Here is a 17,750-nt window from a genome sequence, read left to right as displayed (position 1 = left end):
CCTTAAACCACCCCCTAGCCCACAAATACAAATAAAGAAATCCAAATTATCATGTAGCAAATATAAATACAAATAAGTAGTTGTGGCATACTTTAACATACATTTAACACATAGTAATTAAAAGAAGCTTCAGCTATCTTATAGACTCAAGTACATTTCTGTTTGTGTTGTATGCTGAATAATGAACTCCCACCTCAGAGTTCATGTAATTAAAATTTAGATTGGGGGGGAAACATTAGCAAATAAAAGAGTGACTGAGATGTTAAAGCCACCTGGCTAACTGAAAGCTGCATGCTTTGTAGTTTCTGACAATTCTGGTGGAAACAGGGATACGGCATATGCTACCTCTAGGTCTCCAAACTGGAAGACAAGGACCTCAAGCGGCTATTGACTGTGTACTGACCCATGCACAAAGATCAATGGCCTTGTATAGGACATAGCATGTCGATATTACACTCCTAATCGGATCCCTTTTCTAATTATCTGAACTAGCTAACATTTAGAACTGATAAGAGTATATTTAAAACCTTTGAACTCTATCAGACCATGTCAACCACAGACAAATGTAGCAGATTCCAGATCACAAAAGGATTATCTAAAAAATATACCTTACCATAGGTTGCAAATGTTCTTCTCTGTTGTTCAAACATGAAATCATTAATGTGTGCTGGTTCTGTATATCCAGAAAGCATATTCCTAGGTGCAGCCATCTGCTGAGTCCTAAATGGATTCACCGGCCCAAACTGCATTAAAAATAAAGGCCATTTCACACACAACTCTTTACTTACATGCATATGTGTATCCATGCATTTATAACATTTTCATCCTGCTCTTCTTCTAAGGTTCTCAGGGGAATAAAAGTGATTCTCTTCCTGCCCATTTTATCCTTAACAATCATGAGATGTAGTGACTGGCTGGCTCAAGGTCACTCAGTGAGCTGCACAACTAGCTGGGCATTTTAACCTAGGGCTCAACAACTCTAGTCTAATCCAGTCTTCCCCAACCTGATGACCTCCAAAACATGTGGAAGACACTAGGTTGGAGAAGGCTGTCCTGATGACAACATCCACTGTGATCCATCCTACTAGCTTTCTGTTTTAAAGCCTTTGCATACAAGTTGACCAGCAAAACAAATGAGTGGCTAGCACATTTTCCGTAATTAAACAGAGCAAGTGGGCACCATGGATGGGACCTGAGCTTGGCAGCGTTGCCTGTTATCGCTGAAATGGCTCTGGGGGCTAGGTGGGGAGTGTGATCCAGCAGGTTGGCCAGGTGAGAGCCATTTGGAGCCCCTGGGATCCTTGGACAATGTCTGACCTGTCCAACTGTTGGCACCTCATAAACCAGCTACTGTAAAGTGTAGTATAACCCACAGAGAACCTAAAATAATGAATAAATCCACAACCATCAGAAGAGTAATGTTGCACCACATTTGCTAAATCTAATCAGATACCTTCCATGCATTGTTTGCTATTTCTCAAGGGTTAAGAGGAGCAAACCCATTTCTATTTATTGAAGCATTCCCATAAACTCTCATGCTTTTAATACAGGTTGAAACTTCATAATCGCTATTTAAACCTAAACTGTGACTAAGTTTTATAAAAGAATAAATAAACAGAAAATTAGTGTACATATTAACATCCTTGCTTCAGATGAGCTTTTCCATGGGGAATGGAAACTACACTTACTGATTGGCTAAACCTAGGAAAACTGCCTCAAGCTTACACAAATAACTTACAGCTTTGGACAGCAACAATTTCAAGATTTTGACAGCTGCATGTATTAAAACTAACTATATTGTATTTTTATACTGGTTGCATTTCCCCAGAGGTGTTTTTCCATGAGGAATATTCGATTTCAAGATTAAATTGTTTTTATAGTCCATTTATTTGACAGCTTTTATATAGTAAATATTATTTTCCAACCTCCCCTCCCCCCCCCACTGTACTGGAGTAGATTTTATTATGCGTGCTCATTTAAAGCGTATTTCTTTTTAAGATTTGTGAAGATTTTTTAAAAGGGTAGCTTACTACAATGCTTTCTACATTCTCAGCTGCTGCTATGATAAATACTGCTAATGTAGAAGATAAGGGTAGATCCAGATTATATTTTTGAAACTGTGCAAACTCAGAAAAACAAACAACATGCAAAAGTAATAAAGCACATATCTTACATGGTGTCAGATTAGTGTACTTTTTAGTGTACTCATGATTTGAACACATGATACTTTGGGATACAGAGAGGTACAAGTGACCCTCCTATCTGACAAATCATGAAACATATGAATTGTCTGAGCATTTAGTAGAAATAACTTGCATTGCATATGGCCATCTACTATGAATCAGACCTTCAGAATTTTACCTTGGCTTCTGCTCGTGTATACAGATATGACAATTCATCAGAGAGAGAGAGAGAGGCTAGATGCAGTATACCCACCAACTGTGTGATTCCACAAATGGGGGGGGGGGGAGAAAGAAACAACATAACCCCTGGCTAGGAGATTATAAACAGCGAATAATGCATGGTTTTCTTTTACTTGTCTGATATTCCCTGGTCTGAACATGATATATCCTAAGCATATCCTAAGCATTTCAACCAAACACAGAAATGAACTTTGAGTGTGCAATTCCATGATTTTTGCCTGATGAGCATACGTATTTGCAACTTTAAGTGAAATTTAAAAACGATGACTTTAAAAAAAGATGTTCACAAGGACACCTGACTTCTAATTTTTTTTATTTACTACCCTGCAATTTTTACTTTTGTGTGTGCAAATTATTGCTTTATTATGAGAAGAAACTACCTATGCCACATTTCAAGTACTTAATTTAAAAGTTTAAATATGTCATTACATATTTTGATGTAACATGAAGCACCGTATACATATACAAAATGAAAGCCAAGTTTGCTTGGCCTCAGATCAAGATTTATAGAAATACCTGTAGAATTTAGTATTATTCCTAATTTAAAAGGACTGTTTTTTAAACAGGAATGATTTAATAGTTCACAGGGTATTCCTTGAAGAAAGTTAGCCAATATTGTTCCAACTTACTCATATTTTTAACAAAAGTTAGTTTGCTTACCTCAGGTGCAAACATGGTATCATAGGTTGGGTTGAACTGAACTTCCTTTGTAGTTGGGTCAAGGTGAACTCCCGTTTCCACATCTTCCTAGAAAATTCAATCATATTTTAATAAAAACCATTTTCTGACAGCACATCATAGGCAATAAGCTGATTCTACCAAGTGGCAACATTCACTACTTTTAATACCATGTTTTTACTTTTAACTCTGAAGCACTAAATGCTAATCACATTTGCTTCTGATGTAATACTGTCCCCACACTGAGGAAGAATCCTGTGGATAAACTGCTGAGACTGTAACTTCTTGGGGTGGGGGAGAAAAAAACACATTAAGAAAATGCTTATACTTCCAAATATAGAAATGCCCATTTACCTTTTCTGACAATACAGCTCACCACAACTCCCCTTTAGTCTTGTACAGTGGTACCTTGGCTCTCAAATGTCATGGTACTCAAACAACTTGGAACCCAAACACTGCAAACCCGAAGTAAGTGTTCCGGTTTGCAAACTTTTTTTGGAAGTCGAACATGCTCCGTTTTGAGTGCCACACTTCTGTTTTGAGTGTTATGCTTCTGATTTGAGTTCCACACTTCCATTTTGAGTGTTATGCTGAGGTCTGTCTGTTTTTGCTATTTATTTTGCGTTTTTGTGGCGCTTTTTTGTTTTGTTTTTGTGACTGTGTGGAACCCAGTTCAGCTACTGATTGATTGATTGTGTGACTGGGGTACATTGTTTATTGCTTTCATTTTATGGATCAATGGTCTCATCAGATAGTAAAATTCATGTTAAATTGCTGTTTTAGGGGTTGTTTTTAAAAGTCTGGAATGGATTAATCCATTTTGCATTACTTTCTATGGGAAAGTGCACCTTGGTTTTGGAATGCTTTGGTTTTGGAACGGACTTCCAGAACGGATTAAGTTTGAGAACCAAGGTACCACTGTAATGCAAAATCAGCCATGAAGGGGATTGCCTTCTGCACAAATTCCAAACCTACCACAACACAGCCAACTCATACTTGTTCCAGTTCATGCAATAATGCAGTCCAATGTAATTTATGAGCAACTGATCCACATGAATATTCACAACTTATAAATGAAAATTTGACTATTTTCATGTCACAAAGTTACCATAGCATTAGTGACAATATACCTGTTTGTCTGTTTCTTGTTACCAGGCTACTCTGCTTTATTAATTGCTTTATTAATTGCAGTTCAAAGTGTATAATATGGAAATGGGGCCCCATGCATCAGCTACCCCAACTTATTTCCCCAAGGAGTTAAATCCTATAACAAAAATATTAATGACAAATACAATCTGCCCCCCCTAAAAGCAACCAAGGAAAGAAATGTCACAATTAACCAAAACAGTTTACTCAGTTGCTTAATTGCTTTTATCAACTAGGACATTTTCCCAAACATTAAATCTCCATGTAGTTCAAAATCATTGGGTTCCACAACAAGGTATGCAATGTTCTGCTTGCACATGGGGGGTTTTTAAGCTACCTCCTCCCAGTGGCAACCCCTGTGCCCTCTGGTGTAGGACTCCATATGGTAAAAGTGGCTGCCGCTGAAAGGATTTCCCTTCAGCATAGCCACTTATCATGCATTTTAGACAATATGTTATGCTATACTATACCAATGGCTAGAATTTAAAGAGGAACAGTTTGCCATGTGACAAAGGTGGTTATGTTACTAAAGCAGTAGTCAAAAAGTCACTGGACTAGTTGCGAGCTCTTTTTGATGCTGACCAATATTCTTTTTGCCCACAGCCTACAGAATTGCATGACTATTTCCACATGACCACCAGCACTTTGGAGTAAAGTTCCTTGAACTGCAGTCCCTGCATGTTGCATAGCAACCTGCTTTTAAAATGCAGGCGAGTTGCCAAAGCTGTTTGAAACATAAAGCACAGGAATCTGCAGGCCACTGTGCATGCACACAGTTGAGTAAGACTAAAGTCACACTCTGGACTGCATACATTTGTTTTCTCCAGTCTTAACATGCCTCAAGTTTTCCACAAAGGACCTGCTTTTGCCTTTGTAAATTTCCCCTAAATCTGTTTTCCACTGTCAGCATCTTTCTCGACCTGTGAAACCAAGAACTAAATGTGCAATTCAGATGTGGAAGTGAACCAACACATACCACAAATTGAGAAAATTAGGTTAGCCTAGACCTAGCACATCAGTGGAAAGAGCCATCAGGCTTGATACTTACAACTGAGTGAGAAGAAACACAAGATGAGCATTTTGACATTGCCATGTTTTCAGACCATGCTTAAGGTATTGAGATGCAACCCAGTTAATTAAAGGGAAAAACAACGTGCTTAGGTGTCATGTCTGCACAGGAATAGAGATGGTATGGGGAGCCTTTTTAAAGCCAAAGGCTGCATTCTCTTGGGATATGTGGTTGAGGCAGTGGTGGGAACCTAAGAACAGGGGGCCAAAAGTGACACTACAGGCCTTTCTATCTGGCCTTTGGGACACTGGCCAGGTTAGATCCCACTCCCTCAGTCAGAAGGGAATGTGGTCCTTAGACTGAAAAGGGTTCCCCACCCCTGGGTCTTGGGGGAGCAGTGGTTGAAGGGCCACACCAATAGTAAGCAGAAATGGGCAAAACACCCATTTTCTTTGTCTCTGCCATACTTTTCCCTCTCTTTTCATCCACCTCACCCCCACCACATGCTTTCCTTCTATCCATCCCCAACCACAATTCATTTACAGTGGTACCTCGCGTTACGTACTTAATTCGTTCGGGAGGTGCATTCTTAACCTGAAACTGTTCTTAACCTGAAGCATCACTTTAGCTAATGGGGCCTCCTGCTGCTGCCGCGCAGCTGGAGCACGATTTATGTTCTCATCCTGAAGCAAAGTTCTTAACCCGAGGTACTATTTCTGGGTTATCGGATTCTATAATCTGAAGCATATGTAACCTGAAGCATATGTAACCCGAGGTACCACTGCACTTTCTTTCTATTCAGCTTTCCTTGTTGCTGGGTGGGGTTATAGGTTTCTATTTCCCTTAGCCCAGCACAGAAGGAACACAGGCTGCTAATACCCAAACAGAGTGATCTGTTTCTCCACTGGCAGCTCAATTTCCTTCCATGCTAGGCGAAGAAGAAGAAAGAAAATATTTCTCTGAGTCCAGCATGAAAAATACAGCAGGAGGAAGCAACGGCAGCAGCTTGCAACGATTTACTGTGAAGCAGAGGCAGATGGAACAGGGCTGATGAAGGAGAAACTGTGGGCTGGATGGAAAGGCCCCACAGACCAGAGGTTCCCACTCCCCAATTGCAGGATACAGGGAAAGACAGACAGTATTTTTTGTGTAGCTCTCTATAGGAGGAAAGAATGAAACTTTCAAAACAGAATATTATGCACTATATATTATTGCTAAAACTGGTGGCTTTCAAAGAACTCTTCATAAGAAGTTTGCTTACAAATGGTCAAGCCGTACAGAGGTTTAAGCACCAGACTTTTCTACAGTTGAGAATAGCAAGATTAGGGACAGCTTCTGTTTGAAACAATCTGAATAACCTACTAGGGGTTGAGTCTTTAATGTGGCAGACCCTGCCCTGTCGACAGAGGTTCAGCACAGTAATCCCTGGTTTATAGACACTCAGACTGGCCTTTCAAACCTGAGATTCTTTGCCAACTAGGCCTGGGTGATATATCAATATATCACCCAGGACTGGTATGAGGAACAGACCGTGATGTTGGCTTCACTCAGCAGTGTATCGCTGGTGAAACTGCCACTGCTCCTGAGTTCCTCTGCTAGCAACGTCTTCTAGCAGTTCCTTCCTCCAGTGGCAGTGCTAGAACTGTCTCGCGGGCAGAGGCCAATGCAGCTTGTTTTATCAACATTGCAGTATACTGCCCAACTGCAATGTTTGGCTGGCGATACACTGCGATGTTGCCCAGCCCTACTGCCAACCATTGCTTTTACTATAACGCTATGTTTTAAGGTTGTATACTGCCTTGTGATATCTTATATGAAAATGTGGTTTATAAATATTTCAGTAAATAAAGTAGGCATATTATAAAGTACCTATATTCCTCAATTTACTACTACTGCCAGTTAAAAAAAGCTACAGTCCAAAGTACAGTAGTATCTCTAGTTGCGGACATGATCCGTTCCGGGGTGCCATTCACACCCCAAAAAGTCCACAACTAAAGCGGCGCTTCTGCGCAAGTGCGATAGAGCGCTTCTGTGCACACGTGCGGGGCAAAACCCAGAAGTATACACTACCAGGTTTGCCACATTCGCAAGCCAAAAAGATGCAACATGAACCTAACGCAACATGAGGTATGACTATATGCCCTCCCTGTGTCCTTTAACAAAAGGGTTACGAAAGATAGAAGACACCAGTTCAGTGAGCTACTTTGCATAATGCATCATCTAATCGGTGACTTGCAATCCAAAACAATAAGTGTGTCTCACTAACTTTGGCTATTCAAAATGATGTACATACAGCATTCCACAGTATGTGCTCCAATGGTGGTGTAGATGCACTGCCTGACTACATTCTTTTCAAAGCAGCCTCTTCCCAATTCAGTTGCTTGTAATGGCAACAGCTACTGGTATATTCACAAACCTTCACTTTGCACCCCATACTCTAACTGGAAAGAGTTACACTAACAGCAGTTAATTTTTTCAGAAGACACCACAACAGAATTGTATGGAGTAGTACAATTATGTGATAAGTGTGGTTCACACACTCCAATTCTATGCTATGGGTTTGAGGTTACCGTAATTTAAAAAAATATTAAAATATATTTTGATGGATCTCAAATTCTACTACATGAAATGCATTAATTCTTGAGTAACAGTGAAGATACTTTTTGCTATTAAGGAAACTAGACAATTATGCAACTATTCTAGCTGTCAGTAACTAATGTAGATTCAGAAATCGAAAGCACTCCACATTTAATTAAGGGAACATATGAAATTCTCTCCTTGCTGAAATGTCACAAATCCTTAATTTTATCTCATTCCTCTTTCCTGTTAAAATTATTTTACTAAGAGAACAGACTGTAACATGAACAATTCTCACAAGGACAATTATAGCTATTCCAGTTCTATTGTACTGTTAGCTCAACTTCTAACTTCAAAACCACACAATGCATTCACCATTCTATCTGAACCTGGGATCTTTGAAATTGAAGCACAGTAGTATTAATCCAGCTTTCACTTACAAGGCTCCCTGCATTCACCATTTTCAACAAGCAAATCTATTTTTTTGCACAGATGACTTCCTGCTAATCCAGACAAGTTTATCTGGGTCTCTGAAATATGTTCAGAACCATGATGTTTCAACCTCTTTGGTACTGCTTTGAAGGGGGAAAAGTGTAGGTCACATCACTATGTGTGATTTTGGAAGAGTACGTTCCAAAATTTCAAGTAGAATAGTGATCATTTTGCAATAGATTAAAAAAGGAGCAGGGGAAATTAGCACAAACGTGGATGTCTTTCAATATATTATTTACAACATTGTATGGCTAGCATGCACGGGGTAACACCTCCGAAAATTTGCCATATTATAGAATATTAGTCTCTTTAGCCATCTTTGGGGGACTCGTGCATATATCTAACTCCTTGCTTTGCAAATTTTTCCTGCTTCTGTACCACACATTTCTAAACATTAGGGTTGTTTTTTTAAAAAAATCACACATGCTAGAAAAAGTCAAAACAGGCTGACAGAATAATCCAGCATTTATGGAACATGAAGAATATACTGCAGCTCTTTAATTAAACATTAATATGACAAAAGTGAAATTAGAAAGCGCTGTCTGCTGGATTTGTCTTCTTTCATTACATACCATTCTCAAAGATAAACACAACACCTTGAAGGCATTGTTCAAGCTTTAAATCAAGAGAAAAATGACTGAATGGGTACGTGGGACTGCCTTTGAAGATGATTCAGAAGCTGCAGCTAATGCAGTATGGTGCAGTCTGTCTCCCTACAGCAAAGGCAGCCAATGTGGTGCTCTCCAGATGTTGACTGACTATAACTGACCATTGGCCATGCTGGCCGCGGCTGATGGCAGTTGCAGTCCACAACTTTTGGCCAACACCAGGTGTTGTCCGCTTGCTTTCAATCCTAATCCAAATAGCTGGTGGTCACCTCTAAAGATGCAAATGATCCAGGTCCTTGTACTCTAAGGAGTACCTTCTAACATATGTATCTCGCCATGTGGTGTAGTGGTTAAGAGCGGTGGACTCGTAATCTGGTGAACAGGGTTCGCGTCCCCGCTCCTCTACATGCAGCTGCTGGGTGACCTTGGGCCAGTCACACTTCTCTGAAGTCTCTCACTCACCTCACAGAGTGTTTGTTGTGGGGGAGGAAGGGAAAAGGAGATTGTTAGCCACTTTGAGACTCCTTAGGGTAGTGATAAAGTGGGGTATCAAATCCAAACTCCTCCTCTTCTTCATGCTCATAAAATTGTGAGATGACGTCCTACTCTGCCCCACCCTTCACAGCAGTGAAGAACGGGCTTTCTTCACAGTGATCCCATGCTATGCAATGGTCTCCCTAGCTGAGTACACCGGAGCCCCTCATGGATTTCATTGCACACAAATCCGGCAGGGAAGGCAGCATAAGAAAGGCCCTTCTCCTTTCCAGCACAACTCACATTAAAATACTTTATGCATAATTAAAATTATGTGAAATCATCAGGAATTTAACAAGGCATTTTTTTGTTATTGTGCACTGCAATGTTTGTTACTATGCTATGTATTTTTGTGTTTTTATACTGTAGGCTGCCTTGTGATCCTTGGCAGAAGGGTAGCATAGTATGAGGCACTTTCCTACCTTCCCTCCCAGTCTCTCCACCTTCGGCTTTGTTTGCTGCTGATCTGCTTTGAAAAGTTCAAAGAGTTCAGTACTTTTCAATGTGGGGAACAGACTCCCATGAGATATGACGGACTCTTCTCCTTTGGAGGTTTTTAAGGAAAGGTTGGATGACCATCTGTCATGGATGCTTTAGATGAGATTCCTGCATTGCAGGGGGTTGGACTAGATAAGCCTTAAAGGTAAAGGTAAAGGGACCCCTGACCATTAGGTCCAGTTGTGACCGACTCTGGGGTTGCAGCGCTCATCTCGCTTTATTGGCCGAGGGAGCCGGTGTACAGCTTCCAGGTCATGTGGCCAGCATGACTAAGCCGCTTCTGGCAAACCAGAGCAGCGTACGGAAACGCTGTTTACCTTCCCGCCAGAGCGGTCCCTATTTATCTACTTGCACTTTGAGGTGCTTTCGAACTGCTAAGTTGGTAGGAGCAGGGACCGAGCAACGGGAGCTCAACCCATCACGGGGATTCGAACCGCCAACCTTCTGATCGGCAAGTCCTAGGCTCTGTGGTTTAACCCACAGCGCGACCCGCGTCCCTGTAGATAAGCCTTGGGTCCCTTTAAACTCTAAGGTTCTTTGATTCTAATGCAGACCTCTGAAGATGGGCAGGGAGGGGAGAAGAGAAGAATGCAGAAGCTTTGCAGGTGGCTAAGAGATATTCACGAGCACAACAGAACCTACGAGTGCCACTTGTGCACCAGGCAATGAACTAGAGGACGGCCTTTTCCCAGCACAAAGCTATCATTGGAAAAATGAGGCTGCATTATAGTTTAGACAACCGAAGAAGAGAAGCAGGGAATCCCATATACCCCCTTCTATGCTTGCAAAGCCAAGAGAGTACTTCAGTGCAAATCCTTATTTCTGGCAGAGATTAGTGCAAACATACAGTAGAGCCATAGAATTGGAAGGTATGACGAAAGTCATCTAGTCCGACCCCCTGTGATGCAGCAGCCTTTTTACCAACATGGGGGTTGAACCCATGACCCTGAGATTAAGAGTCTCACGCTCTACCAATTGAGCTATCCCATGTTAACTACTATTGCCTGAACTTTTATTTCAAACCATTTAGTCCACAATAAATGCAATGTGTCTCTTCCTCTACCCATCCAACACCTTCGAAAAGAGTGACCACATACTCTTTTCACTCTCCCAGAAGCCCCAACCTGCAAATCACAAAAGATGCTTAGCTCATTTTATCTATTTGTTAATTAGGAAAATGAAAGAGGGGGGGGTGTTTTATTGTTTTTTGAGATCCTCCAGCTGCCCCAAGGAATAAGAGGTTCCACACTCCTCAATCTGAGAAGAGGTTTAGGAAGCCCTATCACAGACACCCAAATTTATCTTGATTTCTCTTTTCATGTGAGCCACTCTCATTGGTCTAATCATGACTTCTTGACCCTTGCACTCAGAAAACTCTATCTGCCCCTTTTGAGCATTCCTTTTTTGCAAGATCAACATCTTTGCAACTAGAACTGTCATTTGAAACCACGCTGCTTGATTCTTGTTTGGTCTCCATATCTGAGGTGTGCAGCAAGCATTTTTTTTTAATGATATAATCACTAGAACAGGAATGAGCTTTTTTTTCTTTTCTTTACAAGAAATGCACCCTCTTGGAGGTAATCTCTTTGCAGGGAGTGGGGTTGTATGCTGCCACTGAGAGTGGGGCCAGAACCACCCCCACACTGTTTTTCTCTTAAAATGATCATCACTCCTCCCTGTTTCTCTCCCTCCTTTTTTCTCTCCTGAATTTTCAAGACACAGAGAGAAAGAACAGTGTGGGCGGTGATAATCTTAAGAGAGAAAGGAAGTGTGGGCTGGTGACAATCTTAACTTTGCTTTCTTGCTACCTGCAGAGGACCACAGATTGCCCACCATTGCCCAAGAATGTCACACAATGTAATGTTATTCTATTAATGAATTATGGCAGAGAAAGAAATAGATAGTATTGGTTTTAGCCTTCAAACAAAAGCTATTGTTTAGTACATTGTAGAGAACTCTTGACACATGTACTTGCTTAAGAGTTTACCGTATCTATTTTCAGGGGTGCCCAAAGTTTTGGGGCCTAGGAGAACATTTTAAAAGCTAAGAAAATGTCATTGGCACTGCACAATACTCATTATATAGAAGAAAATTTGGAATGACTCAGAACTGGGCCCTCCTACAGGCAAAACACCTACTCCTACCCTCCCGTTGAATTAAAGCTGACAAAAATGCATGCAATTCCTCAAAGAATAAGCAACACTCACAATCAAACAATGAAACAAAACATCACACTCAATTTATGGTGTAACTGTGGTCATATGGGAATTTAGAAGTGAATTTCTGGAATACTATACTACAACTTCTTGTCAAACACCTGATGCAGCATGTAATAGCATAGTAGGAGCAACAAAAGGGGTACATTGGAAATGTTTTCTAAGTTCAACACATTTCAAGTAGGTGAACTTTTCATGGACACTACAAAGGCTGTATAGAAAGTCAGTAAGAATTTGAAAAATGTATTATAAAAACTTTTAAACGTATTAACATTAAAATAATGTGTAGAATAACACATCCTCAGAATTTATTTTAATCTACTATTGCAAACAATGCCAGAGTTTGGAAGAGTCTACCAAACATATTATTTCTACATAGACACCAGGTCCTGCCCATGGACAGCTACAATTCTAGGAGGGATTTTCTGTGTGTGTGTTTGTGTGTGTGTGCGCGCGCATACACACACACACACACACACACACACAATGTATCTATATAGCTCTATACGCACACACATATATAAGCGAACAGGACAACCAAACAAAACAGATGTAATGACTACATTCACACGTCACAGCAAACGATAGCTAATCCTTAACTGTAAATGTGCAGGAAGCTCCCGATTTATCCTTCTGGTAGCACAAGTGAAAGCAACAATGACATGTGGCTTAGCGTTGTAGCCAAACTAGGAGTTATGGTTTGTTTCACTCCAAGCAAGCCACACATGAAGCCAAACAATGCTCTTCCCAAGATGTGCAAATAGGGCCATTCTTGAGAGAAACAGGGTGACAGTCAACTCAGTTTTTCTAAAAGTAGATCCATTGAAATTAATCAAACTTAAGTAAATTGGATAAATTTCAGTGTATCTAAGTAAAATTTAACTGAAAAATATCCATAGCTACTATGTGGAATCTTATTCAATGCACTGCAACAAAAAGAATTATTCCAAATTGCTCTCTGATTAGTATCATGAACATAACAATCTTAAAATGGGAAGGTATTCTTCTCTATTACGATGATGAAGTACACTAAAAAAGCTAAAAAAAACTTGCATTACTTAATTAGAATCATACAACCTAAACAATTGCAACACTGCTCATAATAAATCTTCCTTACTATGAATTAACCATTGCACATCAGACTTCTGCCTCTATGCAAGTTTCAGAATCGGAAGCAAACATTTGTGTCACGCAATTTAAACCCAAGGGTTGTCTACTTCCTAAAAAGTATGTACCTTTCCTGTTGGACACAGGATTGGACTACTTATGTACATTTATTGGCTGTTCACTGCCTTTTGGCAGTGAAAATTTATAGCTGATGCTTACAAGATAAATTATTATGACTGTGTAGGAAACAACCACCACTAAAATGCTGAACACTGTTCAAAACTTGCACCAAAGGAAACATTACAGGATTTTGCCTAGATAAAAGAGCAGTTGGAGAAGTTAGTAGACTACAGTGGGGGTAAAAAAAAGGGCTGAGATAAGCAAGAGCAGGAAGACTAAAAGGAGTCCTCACTCCCACAACTTAAAAACCTACATGATTTCATGAATAATTATATTGCCATAGATGTAAGAGTCCCATGTGCTTTAGACACACACAGGCATGACAAAGAGATGGACAGGGTTATGAAGATAGATACGAGACAATGTTTAAGGGCTTGGGCAACTGGTTCTCCAAAACTGTTTCTGGGAAGACTGCCAACTTCCTTCTCTCAAGTGGTTGACTGCTGAACTTTGGAAGAATGATGCAGCTATGGCAGAGGGAGAGAAGCAAGAAAAAGGTTGAGTCTTTTGCTTCTCTCCTGATCTGCTAGTTCAACCAGCAGCATTGCTTAAGACCTGCCATTAATTAAGACAGGCAAGAAAAGCACATCTGTAGGGGAGGTGAGAGATCTGTGTGAGGGTCTCCTTGTTTTTCACAAGGGTAGCAAAAGGAATTGCTGAGAGGATGAAGTAGAGACCAGATCTTAACAGCCCAGCCTAATAACCATACTCAGTTTTATTTCATGCCCAGTCCTGGTCCATGCTATACTAGCATTTAACTTCTCAGAATGACTTTGGAATTGCGATGAGTAGTACAGAGAAAATGATGACCCAGTGTGTGGCAGCTAAGAAAAGACAAATTCCATATTCAGGTATCTGAAGAAGTGTGCAGGCACACAAAAGCTCATACCAATAACAAACTTAGTTGGTCTCTAAGGTGCTAATGGAAGAATATTTTTATATTTTGTTTCCATATTAAGGATCATTACAAAAGGAACTGAAAGCAAACTGCCAGTATGATGTCTATATACTACCTCATGGATCAGAAGCACTATGCCTCTGAATATCAATTGCTGGGGAACACAAACAAGAGCTATTGCAATCATCATTGGGTTATTGTTGTTTTAATGGTCTTTAATCTCATGGAATTGGAGGTTACTGTGAAGCATAGATTATTAAAGTGGAAACAGGAGGAAGCAATTTATAGATGCCTAGCCTGTTCTACTACAATAGAATAAGCTTAAAGTTTCACATACATGAGACAGCCTAAATGGATCCTAGCCAGATGTGAAGAATATTGTACAACAGGGCTGTCTCACCTTCTGCCATCCAGATGCGGCTGGACTCCAGCTTCTATTGACACCAGCCAGCACAGCAACTAGTCAGGGATGTTGGGAGCTGGAGCTGAGCAACACCTGCAGGGTCACAGGTCAGCCATCTATGCTGTACAGAATGAAGCAGGTAAGCTCCCCTTACGTATAAAGGGAGTGGAATCACACCTAGCATTAGCGCCTAGCATAATCAGCACATCAATGGTATGAGCTTAGTTCCTTAAAATCGAGCAGAGCAAATATTAGACTGGGATCCAATCAACAGAAAAGACAAGTGATGTTTTCTTTTCAAGTCCCTCCACTGCAAGGTGCCTAACCGGGCAATTGTGGTTTTGTCACTCAGACTCTGAGTAGGGGCAAAGGAAACCCATAAACAAAGTTTATAAAGAAAGTTTATTCATAGCAAAAGTTTGAAATATGGGTGACACCAAGATGCAGCAGCACAAAAATATGACACACTACCTTTTAGAGATCGCTTTCCCGTTAAGGAATACCAAATAGGCCACCTTACCCTCTCTCAGTCAAAACACCCAAGTATTTTTGAGCCTTAAGTTTGTAAACCCCATGCCCCCTCTCCGCCTTAAGAGTTCTCCTAAAGCTTTAAAGTTTAAAGGAACAGGCAGGCTTCCAAGAGGCGAAAACTCGTCTGCCAGCACTCTCCCTCCACGGCGAGAAAGCTCTCCCTGTTGACTTTCTGCCCGTCCTGCATAGAAGTCAGACGAATTCTTCTAGAAAAACTGGCGCCAAGCCTCGTGCGCCAATGAGAAACCTTCGCGGCGTAGGTGACCCCCGGGGAGCTGCTGCCCTGCTCGGAGCAGGATGAAAGGACTTCACCTCGGGGCGAGAGAGGGAGAGCGAGTGCCAGCACCGCAGCCGCCGCTTCTGGGCGACCTCCTCGGACCACGTACGAGCGAGGAGGCAGCGCTTCCTTGCCCCCACCCGCCCCGGGGCCCCAGGCGGGGGACTCCGGAGCAGCTCCTACCTTGACAGCCACCGCCGGGGCCGAGTCCACGACGGGCAGCAGCGCTTGCTGGGCCGGGGCAGACGAGGCGAGGTGCAGCACCGCATCCTCGTCGGCGACGGGAGCCGCCGAGTGGCCGGGCCTGCCCTCCGCTTCCGAGTCGGAATCGGAGTCCGAGACGCCGTACGAAGCGAGCGCTGCTATGGCGGCCGACATCTTAGCAGAACGGAAGTGGACCATCGGCAGGAGGGAGGAGCCACGAGGAGCACCCGGCGGGTCCTGGCAGCTGTACAAAACAGCTCCCGTTCCCTGTCGGGAATAACGCGCTCGCTCCGCGACTTTGCCCAGTTTTAAATCGCAAAATTGTTTTTAGAAAATTGCTCCAATTTTAAAAGCATCCGTCAAGAAGTCTTCGCCGTAGCTATCATTCATTCCAAGATTGGTTTTAAGATTACATGGCGTAGGACTTCCAACAAGTATACAAATCCCAGCATGCAACTGACATGCCGACCCAGAGCCAAACATGAAAGCTTTTTCGTCGCTGAACTGGGCTGTATAAAGCGGCTCCCTGATGCACATTTATTTGGGAGAACGCTTCAGTAGGACTTCCGAGTAAATAAGCAGAGGTGCGGCAGCTGCAAGTATGTGAGAAGGAATGTTATGGCCTGCCATAAAATGGCTGAAGAGACGCAGTGCCCCATCGTTCCCCCTTCCACAAATATTCTGTGACACTTAACACTTCAGTGCTGTATTTCCCACCACCAGTAAACAAAGCTTGTTTTCTCAAGTAGCCCCAGAAGAAGTACGAAGTAATATGATTTAACATTCATGAAGCCCTAGGTTGCAACTCCACCACCTACCCAGAAGTAAGCCCCACTGAATTGGACTTACTTCTGAGTAGAAATCCTATTGAAATCAGTGGGACTTGCTCCCTAGAAATGGCGCATAGGATTGCGCTGCCAAGAGCCATGCAAGTTGTTTAAAAGGCTACATGTCCATTACGAGGACAAACTACGTATCGAGCAATGCATTGGCTCATTCTTGCGGCACTCAGGAGGAACCACTGCATACCAACAACCATGCGGTGTCATTTGTTTTATTATCCTGTAGCCTGCAAAGCACTTGATTTCACATTGCATTAACAAGTAGGGTGTTTTAAAGCAAACAACAAGCTCTATATGCATGTTTACTTTTAAGTAAGCCCCACTGAAATGCAGCGCAATCATAACCACAGCTACTCAGAAGACCAATTCTTACTTCCCCGGTAAGTTGGGCTCTTGGCCCTGGGTTAGTCCCAGGTTAAGGCGGCAGGCGGCAATCCTCTACTCACCTGCAGGTAGATTCCACGGAACTCAATGAGGCTTATTTCTGAATCGTGCATTTTAGGTGTATTATAGCCTAATCCCACGCATGCTTATTCAGAAGCAGGTCCCATTAATTTCCATAATTTACTTTTTACGTAAGTGTGCTTAGTTCACTTGCAGCCTTACTAGATAGTTAAGCCCCACTGAATTTAGTAAGACTGTCTTTCGATAAACATCCGCAAACTGCAATCCAATCCTATTTATGTTTACTCAGAAATCCGTCAGGTGTGCTGGATAAGATTGGCTCCTGAGAGTAATAGGACTGCAACCTCACTTCCTTTGGGCATCCTAGCCTAGAGACGTCCCATAAGCTTTAAGAAAACTTCAGTGATAAATGTTCCAGAGCCTGCGCTATCAAGTACTGGCTCCTCAGCACTTTTCGCTTCCAGTCAAACACGTCTCAAAAGGAAAATGGAGGCGGACACAAAATATATAGGATGACCCTGGGCCATGAAAAATATTTCTCTCGAATAAGCAGGGCTAAATGCTGGAAAGAATTCGTATATAAGTGCGTCGGAACATCCTCCAGCTCCGCCTCCCTTCATTCTGATTGGCTGCGACAAGCCGGCTTGAGTAAACGCCGCAATAATTCTGGTGCCTCCTCCATCATCCTCCCCCCGTCAAGAGAACAAAAGTAGCCTGTACCA

General features: G+C 41.8%; 1 protein-coding gene across 5 annotated transcripts in view; it reads right to left on the bottom strand.

The window, feature by feature from the left end:
- Positions 1-17,750, bottom strand: part of CDC40 (cell division cycle 40) — an 85,781-nt gene that overhangs the window by 19,135 nt on the left and 48,896 nt on the right. For 2 of the 5 annotated variants that reach the window (XM_053381658.1, XM_053381661.1), the window contains exons 2-3: positions 3,084-3,170; positions 614-743 (exon numbers count right to left, since the gene is read on the bottom strand). In XM_053381658.1, coding sequence (XP_053237633.1) covers positions 614-743; positions 3,084-3,170 — 217 coding nt within the window. Of the gene's footprint in view, positions 1-613; positions 744-3,083; positions 3,171-14,766; positions 14,891-15,760; positions 15,982-17,069; positions 17,245-17,750 lie in introns of those variants that run through there. The other 3 variants (XM_053381662.1, XM_053381660.1, XM_053381657.1) reach the window with 3 other exon arrangements.

The sequence above is a fragment of the Podarcis raffonei genome, chromosome 3 (genome assembly GCF_027172205.1).
Source record: "Podarcis raffonei isolate rPodRaf1 chromosome 3, rPodRaf1.pri, whole genome shotgun sequence".
Lineage (NCBI taxonomy): Eukaryota > Metazoa > Chordata > Lepidosauria > Squamata > Lacertidae > Podarcis > Podarcis raffonei.
Note: the sequence above shows the minus strand (reverse complement) of the source record. Positions and strands in the feature narration are given on the sequence as shown.